At 52.9% G+C, this 17593-nt stretch overlaps 3 protein-coding genes and 1 long non-coding RNA gene across 7 annotated transcripts; 3 read left to right on the top strand and 1 right to left on the bottom strand.

Annotated features, from left to right (window-relative positions):
• Positions 1–2895: 2895 nt before the first annotated feature.
• SMARCD1 (SWI/SNF related, matrix associated, actin dependent regulator of chromatin, subfamily d, member 1) lies at positions 2896–10017 on the top strand. Of its 4 annotated transcripts, none has more exons than XM_015886817.2 (13): positions 2896–3099; positions 3220–3407; positions 4578–4620; positions 4718–4840; positions 5110–5238; positions 5726–5842; positions 6173–6274; positions 6372–6533; positions 6644–6741; positions 7175–7310; positions 7629–7781; positions 8016–8117; positions 8342–10017. In XM_015886817.2, the coding sequence occupies exons 1-13, from the start codon at positions 2932–2934 to the stop codon at positions 8393–8395; spliced, it is 1575 nt and encodes a 524-aa protein (XP_015742303.1). In that variant the 5' UTR covers positions 2896–2931; the 3' UTR covers positions 8396–10017. The 4 variants fall into 4 exon arrangements, with proteins under 4 accessions (XP_015742303.1, XP_015742305.1, XP_015742306.1 ...); XM_015886819.2 differs by having other exon boundaries at positions 2897–3099; positions 5110–5232; XM_015886820.2 differs by having other exon boundaries at positions 2898–3099; positions 7659–7781.
• LOC116652460 lies at positions 9811–12895 on the bottom strand. The gene is made up of 2 exons (XR_004305478.1): positions 12331–12895; positions 9811–10088 (listed from the first exon to the last, which is right to left on the bottom strand). It is a non-coding gene; the product is annotated as an uncharacterized LOC116652460 (long non-coding RNA).
• On the top strand, positions 10703–15484 carry GPD1 (glycerol-3-phosphate dehydrogenase 1). Its single transcript, XM_015886825.2, has 8 exons — positions 10703–10841; positions 10947–11124; positions 11543–11683; positions 12044–12182; positions 12895–13007; positions 13286–13519; positions 13687–13793; positions 13966–15484. Exons 1-8 carry the CDS (start codon positions 10801–10803, stop codon positions 14060–14062), a joined length of 1050 nt encoding a protein of 349 aa, XP_015742311.1. The 5' UTR covers positions 10703–10800; the 3' UTR covers positions 14063–15484.
• Positions 15485–16647: 1163 nt separating this feature from the next.
• On the top strand, positions 16648–17264 carry LOC107325706 (cytochrome c oxidase assembly protein COX14). The gene is made up of 2 exons (XM_015886826.2): positions 16648–16984; positions 17059–17264. The coding sequence occupies exon 2, from the start codon at positions 17067–17069 to the stop codon at positions 17223–17225; it is 159 nt and encodes a 52-aa protein (XP_015742312.1). The 5' UTR covers positions 16648–16984; positions 17059–17066; the 3' UTR covers positions 17226–17264.
• Positions 17265–17593: the final 329 nt, after the last annotated feature.

Below are 17593 nucleotides of genomic sequence, written 5' to 3'. Positions count from 1 at the left end.
GATTCACATCTGTGCAGCTGCTGATCTTCAACAGCTCCAACACTTCTGTTTTGGGACAGCCTCATGAGGTCAGCAGAAACAAGTCAGCAGCTCAAATATTACCTGGTTTTAATTTAACCAGGTTAGTAGCAGCCATAATACAAGCCATTTGCAAACAGTTTCTGTCCTTATGATTTCTAGATGCAAAGAACAAAAGTAGCGTGCCAGATCCAGCACTGGCCATCCAAAAAAGCCCTAGGGACCCCATGGAGATTGAATAATAGCAAATGGGCAGCAGGCAGGGAAAGCTGAAATGCCAAACTTGCTCCTGGAAATAGCAGATGGGTGGTGTGCATTCAAACTAGAAGAGAATTGCTGCTATTCCAGTCCTCCTCTGCCAGAGCTGGTGCTGCAAAGGCCACAGGGTGGGCTTTGAATAGGAACAGGATGATATAGCTAAGCCCAGAAGGGAGTTAATGAACCTAAATTAATTGCAGCCAGACACTGTGAAGCCAGAGCAGCTCACTATGCTTGCTACCTCTGCAGTGGCACTCAGCAGCCCCTGCTGCAGGGGCAGGCAGCAGCCCTGACCCCACTGTCCCTTCCCCAGCAGCCTAAAAATGTGCTGGGTTCCAACCACCTCAACCTCACATTGCATCCTCAGCCTCTGCCTGGGGTCTTTGCAGCCCTGGAGCCAGCAATAGGTGAGGAATGGGTGCATGGCCAGAAGCCAGACAGGAATCAATGTGAGTTGTGGACAAGCTGCACATTTTCTGACTCCAAGCTCCAATGTACACACCATCTTTACAGCACCAGAGCAGGAACGAGGATCCTTGCATTGCTCAGGATTATAGGGATGGGCTGTGAACAGCTGGCGGGCTACAAGGTGTGTGATGCATGCAGAGTGTGCATCCAAGGCTGTTGGTGCACACTGCGCACAAGACAAGGAGTTAATTACACTCCCCAGGAAGCATCACTGACAATGCACGCGAGGACAAGGTGCTGCACGCCTCAGCCTGAGGTTGCTGGGAAGCACCTGCTTGCACACGGCTGATTGTGTAGCTGCTGAAACCCTACAGAGCAAGGATTAATCACGCACCATGCAGATAGCGGCGGCACTGATAGCATCACCTCCTCTCCTCCACAGCAATAACTCCTGGTTACCACTTGCTCTCTGCTAACGCTGCCAGCAGAAACAGGCACTGGGCTATAATTACACAGCCCTGGATGCTGCTCGGCTGCCTGGAGCCAGAGCCACGCGGGCTGGGGAAGGTTTCAGCAGAGATGCCTCATGCCAGCAGGTGCAGGAAACGAAGGTGCACGGGTAGCATTTCACCGAGCAGTGAACCAAGCAAACCCTCAGGCTGAGGGAAGGAGAAAGGACAAGTGTAAGGAGACACTGGGGTTATTTCACCCTCCCTTGCTTCTTATGAAACACAGCTAATGACAGAGGACAAGGAGAAATGGCATCAGAACGTCCCTGGAGAGGGGGAGCTGGGGCAACACTGTGCTCAGCTCTTAGGAACCCACAGCTCTTAAGTGTGGGTTGGATGAGTGGACAAGGGCTGAGCTGTGAGAAAGGAGCTCTGCAAAAAAAGACGTGGGTCTCTTGGTGGCCAACGGGGTAACCATGAGCCAGGAGTGTGACAAGAAGGCTAATGATACCCTGGGGTGCACTGCACAGAGCCTGGCCAGCAGGGTGATGGAGGGAGGTGCACCTCCCCTCTGCTCTGCCCTGGGGAGGCCACAACTGGAGCACTGGGCTCAGTGCTGGGCTCCCCAGTTCCAGGCAGACAGGGAACTGCTGCTGGAGAGAGACCATTTCTCAGCTCAGCCCTTCCTTATTTCTATATCCCTCCCAGCCACTTCCTAACTCTGTCCAAAGGCTCCTGCCGGGCTTTAAGCCTCACTTGAAGTTGCTGCATCTGAACAATACGGAGCAGATAAGTTCCACCGCTTCTCCTCACCATGAATATTTCATCAGGCAGCCAGGCGCCAAGGCTGTGTTGGAGGTGGCATTACATTAACTGCACGGACACACGGATGCTGAGACAACAGCTAATGGCTGTGCTCACGGCATCGTGTTTTCTATCGAGGTCAAGAAACACTGAATTTGGTGGAAAAGATGCCAACAACTCCCCACTTTTCTCCTCAGTCAACAATGCCATGCACTGTACAGGACAGCTTCCTAAATGGCCTGTGATTATCATTAATTGCTTAATTAATACTTGCGGTGTGGCTGCTCTCTTGGATTTTATTCATGGATTAATGCAGGCTGGATGCAGGTCCCTCTGCTCTATGAGCAACCACACGGATGAGTGCCCTGGGGACAAGGAAAGTAATGCTAATACTTGCAAAAAGCGGCCTTTAATTCAGCGCTGTGCCTTCTACTGAGGGAGGGAGGAATCCTCCTCCAAGCATCCCCAGCCCTAAGCAAAGCAGCCCCAAACACGAGCACAGAGCACCTGTAAGAACAGGGGACCCCCACCCCAACTCAGTCACAGCATCGAGGCTTAATGAGCACCATCCTCCAGCACCTTGCACCCTCAAAACACTTTCCTATGGTCCATGCATGTCCCCAGGACGCAGCCCCTTCCCACACATCCCCCCCTGCAAATACCCCATCCCATCCATGGTCTCTGAAACCCCCAAACCCAACACCATCCCATAGCCCTCTCCAAGTCCTCTACCCCCACCCACAGCCCTCCCCACGCTCTACACCCCCCACCCCCACCCCAGAACCTTGCCATACTCCCCCAGGCCCCTATTCCCCCACAGTAGTGAACCTTAAACCCACCCACGACCCCCTCCCCACCCACTACTTCCCACCCCCCGCAGTTCCTCCCGCCGGCAGGGGGCGCTCTCTGCAGCCGTTGCCGCTCTAGGCCGCTGTCCGCGCTCTCTCTATGTCAGAGCTCCGGTTCCGGCCCGCTCCTCTTTGTGCTGGACAAGATGGCGGCGCGGGCGGGCTTCCAGTCAGTGACTCCCAGCGGTGGAGGCGGCGGGGCCGCTACCGGGACCGGAGCGCTGGGTCCGGGCACACCAGGCGGACCGGTGCGCATGGGCCCAGCCCCGGGACAGGGCTTGTACCGCTCACCTCTACCAGGGGCCGCCTACCCGGTGAGGCAGGGGAGGGGCCGCTGCGGGGCGGGGCGGGAGGGAGTGGGGGCGGCGGGGCCGAGGACGGGGCCGGCTTCCCCCCGGGTGGGCATTGGAACGGCTTTTTTCTTCCCCTTGCAGCGCCCTGGGATGTTACCGGGCAGCCGTTTGGCACCGCAAGGCCCCTCTATGGGGCCGCCCGGGTACGGTGGGAGCCCGGCAGTGAGGCCCGGTATGGCGCAGGCCGGCCTGGATCAGGCCCGTAAGAGACCAGCGCCGCAGCAACTGCAGCAGGTTCAGCCTCAGGCGGTGCCCAACCGCAACCACAAGTAAGAACCGGGGGTGCTGGGGGGCTCAGGGAATAGACGGTGCGGGGGGGGGGGGGGGGGATCAGGGCATCCTTGGCCATCCTTAGAGCTGTGAGTGGGGGGAGGAGCTCGGGTCATTCATAGGATAACTATGGGGTAGAAAGGCTCTGGGGACATCGTTGGGTGTCCTCTTGGCAACAGGGGGGTTCTCAGGGCAATGGGTGTCCAAAGGATGCTGCCAGGGCAGTGGGAGGCTTAGGATATCCTTGGGTATCCTTGAAATAGGAAGGGTTCCTGGAGCAGATGAGGGTCCCAGATCTTCCCTGTGCTCCTCCAGGGCAGGGGAGGGAACAGTGAAGGTCTCAAAATGTCCCTTGGGCATCCTCAGAGCAGCAGGGGTCCTGAGGACATCCCTGGGATGGCAGATGAGTCTTGGGCATATCCTTGGGCATTCCTATGGCAACAGGGTTCCTCAGGACACCCCGAGGGCAAAGAGGAGTCTCAGGGCATCCTTGGGTCCAAGGGGTCTTCGAGGTATCTCTGTGCATCACCAGAGCATTGAGGGTGCTCAGGGCATCCCCAGGTGGACGTGGACACATTGCTTCTCTCCTCATGAAGCCCCATGGGACGAGATCTGTGTATCAGGGTGAGGGCAGGCATCACTGAGCTGCAGGCTCTCTCTGAAGGGGTCAGCACTGACTTGGTGTCATCTGCTGGCTGCTCAGAGCAGCACAAAGCTTTTCTGTGTGCAGAGCCAGGCCTGGGCCTCTCATTGCTGCTTTTTTTTTGTTGGGTGGCTGAAAGAAACTTTGATGTTCTCGTGCAGCTTCGTCTCTGGTAGAGGGGAATTTCCAGCAGATAAAAAAGTAATGTGCAACTGCTGGACAAGAGCAAGTTAATGTTCAGTTTCTGATAGTACAATGTGATGCCTTGGTAACGTTGGTAATGCATCTCTGAGTCTCCTAGAAAAGTCTGTCTAAAGCACATTGAGCCATAAGGCTTCCTTTCCAATGATGCAGCCTTGCTTTCATTGCTTTCCTTGGGGATGTATTAAGGCGATCAGCTGCTGCAGGGCTGAGAGCATTGCTGATGCCCTGGTCCTAAAACACAAACCTCATCTCGCTCCTTTTGTGAACGTCCAGTGTTAATTAGCAGAATGGTTGCCATTTTAATGCTCTCCTTACTTTACAGTGCTAAAAAGAAGAAGATGGCAGACAAAATTCTACCTCAGAGGGTGAGTGGCATGTGCAGTTGACAGCCTCTGCTGATATGGAGATGTGGGGGAACTGACAGTGATTTGCATTCTTGATTGGCTCGTGTTCTGCTTGTAGATCCGTGAACTTGTGCCTGAGTCTCAAGCTTATATGGACCTGCTGGCCTTTGAAAGGAAATTGGACCAGACGATCATGAGGAAACGCTTGGATATCCAGGAGGCTTTGAAACGACCCATTAAGGTAGGAGAGGGACATTCAGAGACTTACTGTTATCAGAAGAGTAGGAGGGCTTTGAAGGTTGTGTCATAACCCTATAAGCATAGAGAGAACTGTAATGCCCAGGACTTAAGTGGGGGGGTAGAACCAAGACTGCCTCTCTCTGTGCTGTTTGTCCTGAGAGTGGATGTATGAGGAAAAGAAGAATATTTAGCTTAGTTTTAACAAAACATAAGCATGATTCTCATCCCTTTGCTTCTGAATGAATACTGAGCTGATGCTTTTTCTTGTAGCAAAAGCGAAAGCTACGTATTTTTATCTCCAATACCTTCAATCCAGCCAAGTCGGATGCAGAGGATGGTGAAGGAACAGTGGCCTCCTGGGAGCTTCGAGTAGAAGGAAGGCTGCTAGAAGATGTGAGTGTAAGGCACCCAACTGCAGAGCTGATTTGATGGGTCTGGAATTGGAAATTGAACCAGTTTCTTAGTGTCTGGGAGTGTAGCTAAGGGCTTGATATCCTCCTTCATCTCTGTTTTCCAAGGAGTCTGATGGTGACGAGACCGAGAGCCCAACTCGGAGACCGATGGGTATCCCCATGGCAGAACATGAGTTATACAAAGTTCTTATAGCTATAAGAATTAATGGTGAGAGCCGATCAGTAGCACTTGTGTACCCTGGCTCTTAGAACCAGGGCACTCGCATTTTATGTAATTGCTGAGTAAGTTAATTCCTCCAAGCTCATCTTTATCTCCAGTCTTTCACCATTTTTGACTTGGAACTTGATTTTCGAGCATGTGTTGATGAATGTAAGTGTTCACAACTTAAAGGAACACTGCTGTGCACCTTGCCTGTGCTTGAGTCCTGGAACTTGCTCTCCTGACTCTCTCTTCCTTCCTGTGTTGCTTGCAGTCTGCTTTGTCCAAATACGATGCCACCAAACAGAAAAGAAAGTTCTCATCCTTCTTTAAATCTCTGGTCATTGAACTTGATAAAGACCTCTATGGCCCTGACAATCACCTGGTAGAGGTGAGCTTGCTTCTTTTTGCTGTATTATCTCTACAAATGGGTTGTTGTTCCAGCAGATTGAATTTGTGTGTAGTTGGTAACTTGTGAAGTGGGATATTTAAGGCTTTAACAAGTGGCTAGGTGCCAGGGCTGAATTCTCTTGAATTCTTATCTTAGCTTTTCCACTGACTTGCCAGGGCTCTGAATAAATGCATTAACTCTTGTTTCAAACTATAAATGGGAATAAGATGAATCTTCTGTCGTGGGGGAGGTTGGGTGGCAAGCAGCGGGAGCAAAAGGAATCGAGCGTGTAGGTGCAGCTAAATCCCCCTCCTGTTGCACGTATTCCAGTGGCACAGAACTGCTACAACTCAGGAGACAGATGGCTTCCAGGTGAAGAGGCCAGGAGATGTCAATGTGCGCTGCACTGTCCTTCTGATGCTCGATTACCAGGTGAGATGCTGGATAGCAGTGCTGGGCACACGTAGCGTTTGCTATGCTGTATCTGTGGCCATAGTCCCCTCTCACCTCTCTGTGCTTTTTCTTTCAGCCTCCCCAGTTCAAACTGGATCCCCGCTTGGCTCGTCTGCTGGGGATCCACACTCAGACTCGCCCAGTGATCATCCAGGCTTTGTGGCAATATATCAAAACCCACAAGCTCCAGGACCCCCACGAGCGGGAGTATGTCATTTGTGACAAATACCTCCAGCAGGTAACGGGATTTGTGGTGGGAATGAGCAACTGCTTCAGCTTTTCCTGGTCAGCAGACAGCTGTTTGGCACAGCTCCTGTTCCTTCCCTTAGCCTTGTGTTTCTGTCACAGATATTTGAATCTCAGCGGATGAAGTTCTCTGAAATTCCACAAAGGCTTCATGCACTGCTTATGCCCCCGGAACCGATCATCATTAATCACGTGATCAGGTGAGGCTGCTTTACTTGGCTTTTTATTTATAAAAAGAAGAGAACAAAGAATGGATGGGGCTGGCACAGAAAAATGACGTGAAGAGCTCTGATTTTTCAGTAGTAGTTTCCCTGTGTTGCCTGCCATTATTTCTTTACACAGGAATGGGCACCTCTGACACTTACTGTATCCTTCTCTTTCACAAGGAACTCATACTTCCTTTGCATTACCACGTATGTGGGTAGAAATTTGCTTGGAACAGTCACTTGGTCCTTATGCAGCAAAGACATCAATAAAGCTTCGCTGTTTGGTGTTAGAGATGAACCTAACGCTGGCTTGGCTTGTCCCTGCTGGCAGTCCTTATGCTGTACCACCCTAAAGCAGTCACAATTTGATGAGTTGGCTTCTTGAATGACTTACTCTTTCTGGTTCCTTTCTTGTGGATGCCCCCAGTGTTGATCCTAATGACCAGAAGAAAACGGCCTGCTATGACATTGATGTGGAGGTGGATGACACCTTGAAGACTCAGATGAATTCATTCCTGCTATCAACTGCCAGTCAACAGGAAATTGCTGCTCTGGATAACAAGGTAGGAAGAGCTCCTTCAGGTGTGCCATCCTCTTTGCTAGATAGGAGTGTGTCTGTGGAGCAAGATAAGCTCTGATTGTGACAGTTCAGATTTGCTCTTTTGGGCATTTGGAAGTTGGAGTAGGGCAACAATGGGTAGATAGATGGCTTTACCTGGAAGCAGAGTTTTAAAGCAAATGGTCAGTGGAAAAACCAGTAACCTTTAGAGAAGGAAGTTAGGAGCTGTGAATCCTATCTGATAAGTCAGCCAGAGAGTATAAGAATTCACCTTCACACATTGGATCTCTTTATGTTTCTCTGACATTTTTTCCCTATTCAGCAGTCCCGATGCTGTGCTTATCTCCTCCAGATCCATGAAACAATAGAGACAATTAACCAGCTGAAGACCCAGCGTGAGTTCATGCTGAGCTTTGCCCGAGATCCTCAGGGCTTCATCAATGACTGGCTCCAGTCCCAGTGCCGGGACTTGAAGGTAAAAGCTTTTCTTGTGTGGAAGGTGGATCCAGTCACATGCTTCCCTCATTATAACTAGCTCCCACAGAGAGAGAAAGGCAATTTCCTGCTTAGAAAGCAAGACTTGAACTGAAATCAAACATAAGGACCTGACCTGACTGAACTGAAGTTTCTTTGAGGCAAAGGGGGTGCAGTTTTGTTCAGCACAGAGCTTTTGTACTCCCTGAACTGCTTTGTCCTTTGTGCTTTCCAGACGATGACTGATGTTGTTGGGAATCCTGAAGAGGAGCGTAGAGCTGAGTTCTACTTCCAGCCATGGGCTCAGGAAGCTGTGTGCAGATACTTCTACTCCAAGGTGAGTGTCTCCAGGCAGGGGTTCCTTCCAGACCCGGTAGCTTGGTGTACCTGCCACTTCTTGGGGCTGATGCCCTGGTGAAAAAGGAGCAGTGTTAAGCCTTGCTTTCAGACACTGCTAATGCATTATGATCCCAGTTTGTGTTCAGCCCCATCCAGATGGTCCCTGTGAGACTTGAACACTGAGCTGCTGTCTTTGTTAATGTTGCAACTCTTCTCTTCCAGGTCCAGCAAAGACGGCAGGAGCTGGAGCAGGCCCTGGGAATCCGCAACACATAGGTCCTCATCTCCTCCCCAACCAGAAGGCATCAGAGCTGCTTGTGGAGACAGGGTGCTGCAGAGCACGCAGTTAAGGCTCACATAACCACACATAACTGTGGTGCCAAGGCCTGCACCGTCATCCATCCTGGCACTGTCCCTGCTGGGGCAGCTCTAGGACACCTGGGGTCTTCTGGGGTGTGGCAAGCAGACAGGCTCCAACAAGTACACACTTCTACCTGGTTTTCTTCCTGACTGTTGCCTTGTCAGTCCCAAGGCTTCCAAGAGCCTCCCCTTGACTCCGTGCTGCCTGTAGTGTCCCCAGTAGCCAGTATGAATGCTGACTTGGAGTTCAGAAACTCTTCCTCTTCCCATTCCTTTTCAACTAGCATCTAGTTGTGGCACACGTGAGACCTGACTCTGGGAAGCCAGGATCTGCTCAAAGGGTGGAGTTCTGTGGCTAGTCTGGTCTCTGCCTCTGTTAGTAGCAAGGTACCAGGAGATGGAGTGGGCAGGATGCTGACCTACCTCCAGCCCTCCCCTCCCTCGCTGGGAGGGGGCTGCTGCACTGGGCTGCCTCACAGGTCACTCTCCTCCTTGAGGAAGTTACTGGACTGTATAGAGAATTGTTTCTTCCCTTGTCCCTTTTTCCCTGTCCTGCTCCCTCCTTGTTTATGACAGACTGCCTTGAGCTGGGAATCACAGGGGAGATGAAGCATTGTCTTATGGCAGAGATGTGGAAGTGCTGAGAAAAAGACTCTGCTTATGGTTCCAGCAAGCCAGCTGGCTGCTTGCTTTCCCTGTAGTGGGGAGGGAATGGAGTACCTGCCCAATGCAGTTGTGCAGGGGCAGAGTGTTGTATGCTCATTCCTTTGGGACAGTTACCGTGCATCATTTGCTGTGGGGACCAGAGGCTCCTTCCTGTGGATCTGGGAGTGTGGATCCATCACTTGGGAGTGGAAGTAGCCCCGAGTATGTATGAGTTAGCAGATGTTTCCATGCTGAAGCTCCTGTGTTTTTTAGTCAAGTTATGGATCAGGAATGTACAAGTAGACTTTCTTTACCATGGGGAGTAGCAGCCCCTTATACCTCTTTGTGGAGTTATTTACTAGTGAACCAGTGGTCAGGTGTAAGAGAAGGACCTCTTTCAGCCTAGATCTCAGTATTTCTGCTTGGAACTGTAATGCAAACAGACTGTAATGCAAAGCTGGCCACGTTCTCTTGGAACAGCTGCAAAACCACATTACGGACACCCCCCCCATCCCTGCACCCAACTGTGGTGTGTTTGGGAAGGTTGCTATGATTTTGGGAGCCCTCCTCCTGTGTCTGTGTTCCCACATGTCAGTGAGTAATAGACCCTCCCCTTTCTCCTTTGCCCCCTTTTGAAACTGCTCCTCTGTGGTACTGGGGTGAAGGTCTTGGTGCTGATGAAAGAAGCCCATTGACTCCTCAGGGTAGTTGCACATGAAGGATGCTGAACACTGCGTAGGCAAACATAGCTGTTGCAGAATAACTGCTTTTCTTAACTATTAAGTTGATTGTTTTGTTGTTATTTTTTTTTCTTCCCATGGACCAAACTTCTTTTTTTTTTGTACTGTATCCTTGTAGATGTCACCCAGTTTTAATAAAAGCCTGTGAAGGAAGCTGTCCTCCTTCAATGCTGACAGTACGTTTTCTCTCAGCAGCTGCCTTGGATGACAACTTGTATATTTGCCTGGGAAGGGAGAGAGGATTAATTTCACTTTTTAAACAAAGCCAGCTGGTTGAAGGAACTGCGGAGAAAATGTTCTTCCCATTTTAGCCCTTTACACAGCGCCTTTCTTAAAGGATCTCTGCCTTTGCAGGGTGCTTTTGTGGTAAAAAAGAGCAAAGGATTTGGAGCAAAAAGGGAAATCCAGTGGTTAAGCTGCTGCTGAATGCTGGCCAGCCTGGTGTCCACACCGCAAAACACGGAGAAAAAGGTTACCTAGGTGGGTTAAGAGCCGTGCAGGATGGGCTTTGCCCTTTGGTAATGCTTGAGAAGGCTCATGAGATCCTGAACATAGAAGCAAGGGCAGCTCCTAAGGTCAAGCAGTCGGCGCTGCTGCTTACCGCTGGGGTTAAGGCTGAGGTTGCGTTCTGGGTCTGCAGTCAGTCGGTTCGTGTTTCCTACCGGGGGAGGGAGGGGGGGAAGAAAATATAATGGCTTTTCTGCAGAAAACAGGTTGGGAAAGAAGCAGGGCAGCCGCACCGCCGGCTGCGAGAGACCTGAGCCGCTCTTCCTCTGCTCCGGGGCAGTGAGCACCGCAGCCGGGACACTGCCCGGTTCGGCGGGGCGGGTAGGGGCGGGTGGGGGGCGGTCCGGACCGCGGCTTCACCGGGCACAGCCTTCAAATAGCGCCCTTGGGCTCCGTGCTGCGCAGCGCCCCGCGTCCCTGAGCTGAGCCATGGGTGGCAAGAAGGTGTGCATCGTGGGCTCCGGCAATTGGTGAGCGACCGCCGGGTCCCCCCATCTCAAGTGCCCCTCTCGGGGGGCACTGCGTGATTCCTAGTGCCCCCCCTCACGGCTCCGTGTCCCCCCCCCCTTGCGCAGGGGCTCGGCCATCGCCAAGATCGTGGGCAGCAATGCTGCACGGCTGGGCACCTTCGAGAAGACGGTGAGCATGTGGGTGCTGGAGGAGGAGGTGGGCGGCCGGAAGCTCACCGAGATCATCAACACGGAGCATGAGAACGTCAAGTACCTGCCGGGGCACAAACTGCCCCCCAACGTGGTGAGTGCCTGCTGAGCACCAGGGCCGTGTTTAATCACCCTGGTTTTTTATCACAGGTGATAAAAAGCCGCGGTGCTGCTGCAGCCCCATGTGCCAGCAGCGTGAAGGAAGGGGTGCAGCGGGGCTGCACGGGGCTCTTGTGTTCCCAATGACCTCATGGCAAGCTTTGGGATGAGCTGCTGCCCTGGTTGCTCTCACTGCCCACCTTTGCCTTTGCTTTGGCTTCTCACGGGCTGCTCTCAAGGCCACGTGTTGCTCCCCCCAAACAGAGAGGCAGGCTGAGCCTTTCACTCTGCGGTTCTCCAGTCCCTCTAGAAGGGGATTTGTCCCCAAGACCCCTTGCTCCCCTTGCTGTTGGGGCAGGCTCCCCTCTACAAAGCATTATGGAGAAGCTCCTGATGGTAGCTGTGCTGTGCAGGTGGCAGAACCCGACCTGGTGAAAGCCTGCTCCGGGGCTGACATCCTCCTGTTCGTGGTGCCCCATCAGTTCATCGGCAAAGTCTGCGACCAGATCAAGGCCCATGTGAAGAAAGGTGCTATCGGGATGTCGCTCATCAAGGTGTGAGCAGGGCCATGGCATGATGGGGTTTTCAATGAGGAATTGGAGGCATAGGATCTTAATATCATAGGATTTTTTGAGTTGGGAGGGACCTTTAACGGTCATCCAGACCAGCTCCCCTGCAATGAACAGGGTTTGGGTTTAGAGCGATGTATGCGGGAATACAGGCACTGCCTTGTAGGGGTTTGGAGGTGTTATGGGGTAGGAATGGGTGAGGGCCCACAGGAGATCCCATGTGCTGTGAGGAGTGGGGTGAAGCTGAGCATGGAAGGGCTACTGGGATGGCAGGGGCAGGATTGGGGTGAATGGGGCCAAGACTCCCAGGCCATCAGCTCATCTCTGCTCCTGGTTGTCTCCCAGGGGGTGGATGAAGGACCAGATGGGCTGAGGTTGATCTCAGACATCATCCATGAGAAACTGGGAATTGAGATGAGCGTCCTCATGGGAGCCAACATTGCCAATGAAGTGGCAGAAGAGAAGTTCTGTGAAACAACCATCGGTAAGGAGCCAACATCTGGAAGCTCCAGCCAGCACTATGAACATCTGGCGGTCAGCCTGGCTCAAATGAATGGGGTGGGCACCTGGGAGACCCTATAGGAAATAGTTCTCTTGCTTTTTGTTTCATTGGGCTTCAAAAGGACACTCACCTGGATTCGTGCTGCTGTTAGCCAGGGCTGCTTCAAAGTTCACCTGGTGGCACCTCCTGCCATCCTCCACGCTGTTTGTGAATTGCACACAGCAGCCAAAACCAACAGAACTGTTCTCTGGGTTAGAAGTTACAAGATTCACAATGTCTGTATTTAGAACAAAAGCAAACAAGCCATGCAGGAGGCTGGAGAGCTGTAAGCAGTGCACGCTGTCACCCTGAGCACGCAGAGACACTCTGATGCAGGGCAATGCAGGGAGAACAGCAGCCTCCAAACCCAAATTTTGCAGTCTCTGAAGATGCCTTTAAAAGTGGACAGGCCAATTCTGTGCTAGGGATCATCCCTATCTTCTAAGAGTTCCAAGTTTGAACCTTGGTTATCTGCCAGGCAATGTGTGCTTGGCACACGGTGGGGCCTGCAAATGTTTAGCCATGTCCAGAATTTGGGCAACAGATTCCTCTTGCTGTGCTGAATGCAGCAGGACCACACGGATGGGGATGGAATGCAGTTCTCCTTTAGGGTGTGCTCCATCATCATGTCCCTTCTCTCTCACTGTCTCGTTAGGCTGTAAGAACGCACAGTATGGGCAGATCCTGAAGGAGCTGATGCAGACACCGAACTTTCGGGTCACGGTGGTGCAGGAAGCTGACACTGTAGAGATCTGTGGTGCTCTGAAGGTGGGTGAGCTGCTTGCTGTGGTTCGCAGGGCTTGAGCTCTGCAGGGAGCACTGAGTGATCTCTGGATATTGCACTCCAGCTTGCAGAGACAGCTGGACAGAAGGCCAGGCTTCGGAAGGAGCTCTGTGCATGTCCTGCTCAGCTGCTTGGAGGGATGGTGGCGAGCAGACAGGCAGGGCAGGCAGCATTCTGTTGATGGGATCACACTGGCACCTGTGGATAGAGCAGTGCCCTGGGTTTTGCTGGGAACACATCTCTCTGTGTTGTTGTTTTCCAGAATGTTGTAGCTGTAGGGGCTGGTTTCTGTGATGGTCTTGGCTTTGGAGACAATACAAAGGCTGCTGTTATCCGTCTGGGGCTGATGGAGATGATTAGCTTCGCCAAAGTCTTCTGCAAGGGTCCTGTCACCCCTACAACCTTCCTGGAGAGCTGTGGGGTCGCTGATCTCATCACCACCTGCTATGGTGGTCGCAACCGTAAAGTGGCCGAGGCTTTTGCCAAGACTGGGAAGGTGAGCAGAGAAACAAGGGTAGCCTTAAACCTGCAACAGTGTGGAGCCAGTTAGCACAATGGTATCGACCTTCACTTGCCTGGTGCCACAAGCCAGCTCCAGGGAGTGACCACGGGGTATTGGATGGCATGGCAGTGTCCAACTCCCTCTCTGTTGGGTTGTTTTAGTCTATTGAGCAGCTGGAGAAGGAGATGTTGAATGGGCAGAAGCTGCAGGGTCCCCAGACGTCTGCTGAGCTGAATCGCATCCTTAAAACCAAGAACATGGTGGATAAGTGAGTGATCTCATCTCCCACGTTTGCTTTTTTGAGGCTGGGTTGGGGGTGGAACTTCCCCCTCCCATCTCCCTCCCTGTCTGCACTCAGTGAGCTGCAGTCCCACCTGCTGCTGCCCAGTGCACCAGGTGCTGTGACTCTGCTCTGAGTGATTGTGTTGGTCTGTCCATAGGTTCCCCCTCTTCACAGCTGTCTATCAGATCTGCTATGAGGGCAAACCTGTTTCTGATGTCATCAAGTGTCTCCAGAACCACCCTGAGCATTTATAAATGGGCTCTGCCTGCAAAACTATAGATCCTGCTGAGAAGAGGGGTGAGCTCCCACCTACACCACCTTGCTGCTGCTACAGCTTTGTGAGGAGTGCAGACTTCTGGGAGCCTTTGCAGAGCAATGCAAGGGCAGAGGTTCCCCTTCTCAGCCATGGAGACTGCCAGTCTGAGCCTGGTATCTGCACAGAGGTACCTGCTGATTTCCCTCTTTCTCTGAAGGGCTCATTTAGCTTCTGCTGCTGCTTGGGTCCTGCCCTGAGCAGGGCTGAGCATCTTCCTCCTTTCCCTTTCTTTTGCTTTGGTGGATTCAGTTCTCAGAGAGACTCTGCTAGGTTGTCGTCATTGATCCAGGTTATGCAGGAGGCACTGCCTGGCAGGTCAAGCTTTGCTATTAGCCCCATGAGGCTTCTTGGCATGACACCAGCTCTTCCCTGCTTGTTGCTGTTGCTTTTGTCTTTAACTGCCTCGCAGAGAGGCCACAGTTCCCTGCCAGGCTCCACCAGAGGCTGAAGTTCCCGAGGACTTTCAAAGGAGCCGACCATCACTCTTTTAAGAAGCACCAGCACAGAAAGAAGCTCCCTGCCCCTTGCCATGTGCAGCTTCCTCAGCCACCACCAGCTGCTTCTGCTGCACAGCACAGCCAGCACTTTGCCTGTGTGAGGGCAGCTCCAGAGGGAGCCCTCGGAGCTCACTGATTTCACTTTTTGTTCTCACAGCCGACCCTGGCCTCTGACCCCTTTTGTCACTGATCTGCCCGTGCTAATTCTGTGCCTGCTGGCTGTCCCTGGCCAGCTCTCCTCCCTCGTATCGGTTTGTTCTTTGGCTGGCTTTGGCAATGCAGGGACCAACTGCCCCAAAGTCTTTCTGAGCAGCTGGCAGGCTGCATAGCCCTTGGCAGTGTACCTGATAAAGCAGTTGGGCTGTTGCTCTTAGAGGAATGATCCACAGCAGCTTTTTGCCTTCTCTCTGGCTTGTTCCACTTTGCACCTTAGGCTGGCCTTTGCTTCTCTGTGTGGGTTTACAAGAGCTGAGAAAGCAGGTTCCACGCTTCCCCTGCTCCCATGAGACTGCCCACCAGCAGCACAAGGGGCAGCGAAGGACGTGATCCACAACAGGTACAGAGGGCCCTCCAGCAGCGCAGCAGGGGACAGAGGTCTCATGCTTTGTGCTGTGCCTTTGAAACTTGCCCCTTGTCCAGCTGGCTGCCACGTGCCCCTCAGACACTCTGGCTTGCTGCTGCTGTTGCTCAGGGCACTGCATCCAGTGGCTCGCTGTTCCCATCTGGGGCAGGCTGGGTCTGCTGCAGGTCTTGCTGAATGCCCTCAGGTCAGGTCCCAGTGCTGCAGGCTCTTTGACTGGCAGTGTACTTCATGAATGTGTAAAAATCATAATAAATTTGGAAAGGGAGGAGGAGGCTGTTCACTCTGTGGTTCTGGTGCATCGTTGTCTTTGGGTTGGTGCCTGTTGCTCTTGCTAACAATGTAGAAGAGGGTTCTGTTAGTTCCTTCCTGGGGCTGCAGCTTTATGTGCTGTTCTAGAAGTGAGTAAGAACACACCTGCAGGGCAGCGCTGGGTGAGAACACGGCACAGCATCCCACTTGATTTTTTTTTCAGCAGCAGTTCCAGTGCTAAGTCTTAGCTGAGGGCTGCAGAGAGTTGAGATTGCATTGCTGAGCTGGGTACGTAATCCCAATTCTACCTGGGACCTGCAGGAGCCAGGTCAGGATTCAGCTGTGCTGCCTGTACCCCAGCCCTCCCTTTCTCTGCTATTCCCTGGGACATTCTGTGCTGTTTTATTCAGCTCTCCCCAACTTCTCTTCCCTGCCTTGTCCCCGTCTTTCTTTGAAATGCATCTCATACTGAGTGACCTTTCCAGGCCCGTTAGCTCTCTGCTCACCCTCTTGCTAAGGGAATTTAATCTGCTGGCACTGCAGTTGTTTCTGTGCCTTTTATTAGACACGCGTTCTTGGTGGCACCCTACGACCTTTAAATTCAACTGAGCTGAAAAGCACACAAAAGTAGCCAGCTCAGGCTCTGTCTGATCAGGAACTTTTTTAGCAAGGTTGAAGGGGAGGATAAAGGAAGTCCAGTGTCTTCTTGCAGGGCTGGTGCGACGTCTGCTCCCCTTTGTATTGATGGGCTTCAGGAATCCCACTCGAGGCTCACAGAAGCTGAGCTCTCCTCCCTTGAAATACTGCAGCCTCTCAGCTCGCTGTTGCTGGTACCTGCAAGAGGATGCAGGTCTTTGCTCTGGATTGGAATTCAGCTGTTAATCCATCTGCTGTGGAGGTGCATCACTCCCAAGCGGGCTTTTCTCCACCACTACAAGCCCAGAAGCTCCCAGCTTTTACCTGGGGCTGCTCCGTATCCCCTTGCTTTCTAAAATCCCACTCTTTGCACCAGCGTTGGGAGCTCACAGGCTATAAAAAGTCCTTCCCTTTGCCATTTGGAGTTATGTTCTGCAGCCTCAGCACATCCCGTGGCTCGGTGGCTCTGCAGCTCTGGGGCTGCTGTTGTTGCAGCCTGAGGAGCAACCAGGGATTGGGATAAAGGGGGGGACTCTCAGCTCCTCATGTTGGGAGCCCTCAGGGAGGGGGTGAGGCCTTGTGTTCCACCTCAGCCTCACCTCCAGGCCGCGGTGAGGCCTTGTGTCTCCTTCAGGCCGCTGGGCCTCAGCCTCGCACAAGGCCGCATGTAGTTGAGCAGAGTCACCTCAGGGTGCTGGGAAAGGTCGGAGCTGGGCAGGCCCCGAGGCCTGGGGATGAACCGGGGGTGGGAGCTGAGAGCCCGGGGCTCTGAGGAAGGGAAGGCCCCGACAGAGGGAGCTGTGGTGCCTCGTCCCGCGATGCTGGAGGCGGGGCGACGAGCGGAAGAGCGGCCTTGAGGCAGGAGCGGCGGAGGAAGCGGAGCTGAAGGGAGACGGTAAGGAGCGGGATGGGATGGGATGGAACGGGATGGTGCAGGCTGCCGGTATTGAACGCTGCGTTGTGTTACAGGAGCGGCCATGGTGTCCGGCAAACAGCTGGCTGATTTCGGCTACAAGGCTTTCTCCGGTTCTATGATGCTGCTGACTGTGTACGGCGGGTACCTGTGCGGCGTCAGGGCCTATCGACTGCTGCAGAACCGCCGCGCCCGACAGGCCTCGACCGGGCCCGAGAGCTGAGCACGGAGAGATCAATAAAAGCACGTAGAAACGTGTGAATTCCGAGTGGGAATTGGGTTTGTTCAGCCTAGAGAAGGTTGTGGGGTGACCTCAATGCAGCCTTTCAATACCTGAAGGGAACTTACACCCAGGAGGGGAGTAAACTCTTGGAAAGGGCTGATAATAGCAGGACACGGGGAAATGGTTTTAAGTTAAAAGAGGGAAGATTTAGGTTGGATGTTAGGGGGAAGTTCTTCACTAGGAGAGTGGTTAGGCCCTGGAACAGGCTGCCCAGGTTGTGGATGCCCCGTCCTTGGAGGTGTTCAAGGCCAGGTTGGATGGGGCCATGGGCAACCTGATCTATGGGGTCTCTATGGGGGTCTATGGGG

The sequence above is a fragment of the Coturnix japonica genome, linkage group LGE22C19W28_E50C23, assembly GCF_001577835.2.
Source record: "Coturnix japonica isolate 7356 linkage group LGE22C19W28_E50C23, Coturnix japonica 2.1, whole genome shotgun sequence".
Taxonomy (NCBI): Eukaryota; Metazoa; Chordata; class Aves; order Galliformes; family Phasianidae; genus Coturnix; species Coturnix japonica.
The sequence above is the reverse complement of the archived record's forward strand: the minus strand, read 5'-3'. Positions and strand labels throughout refer to the sequence as shown.

Excerpts from the sequence above, each read along its gene's own strand:
- GPD1 (XM_015886825.2), top strand. The coding sequence starts at position 10,801 with ATGGGTGGCAAGAAGGTGTGCATCGTGGGCTCCGGCAATTG. Across the intron at positions 13,520-13,686 it reads CTTTTGCCAAGACTGGGAAG|TCTATTGAGCAGCTGGAGAA; the intron begins GTGAGCAGAGAA and ends GGGTTGTTTTAG. Across the intron at positions 13,794-13,965 it reads ACCAAGAACATGGTGGATAA|GTTCCCCCTCTTCACAGCTG; the intron begins GTGAGTGATCTC and ends GTCTGTCCATAG.
- LOC107325706 (XM_015886826.2), top strand. The coding sequence starts at position 17,067 with ATGGTGTCCGGCAAACAGCTGGCTGATTTCGGCTACAAGGCTTTCTCC.
- SMARCD1 (XM_015886817.2), top strand. The coding sequence starts at position 2,932 with ATGGCGGCGCGGGCGGGCTTCCAGTCAGTGACTCCCAGCGGTGGAGGC. Across the intron at positions 4,621-4,717 it reads ACAAAATTCTACCTCAGAGG|ATCCGTGAACTTGTGCCTGA; the intron begins GTGAGTGGCATG and ends TTCTGCTTGTAG. Across the intron at positions 4,841-5,109 it reads CTTTGAAACGACCCATTAAG|CAAAAGCGAAAGCTACGTAT; the intron begins GTAGGAGAGGGA and ends TTTTTCTTGTAG.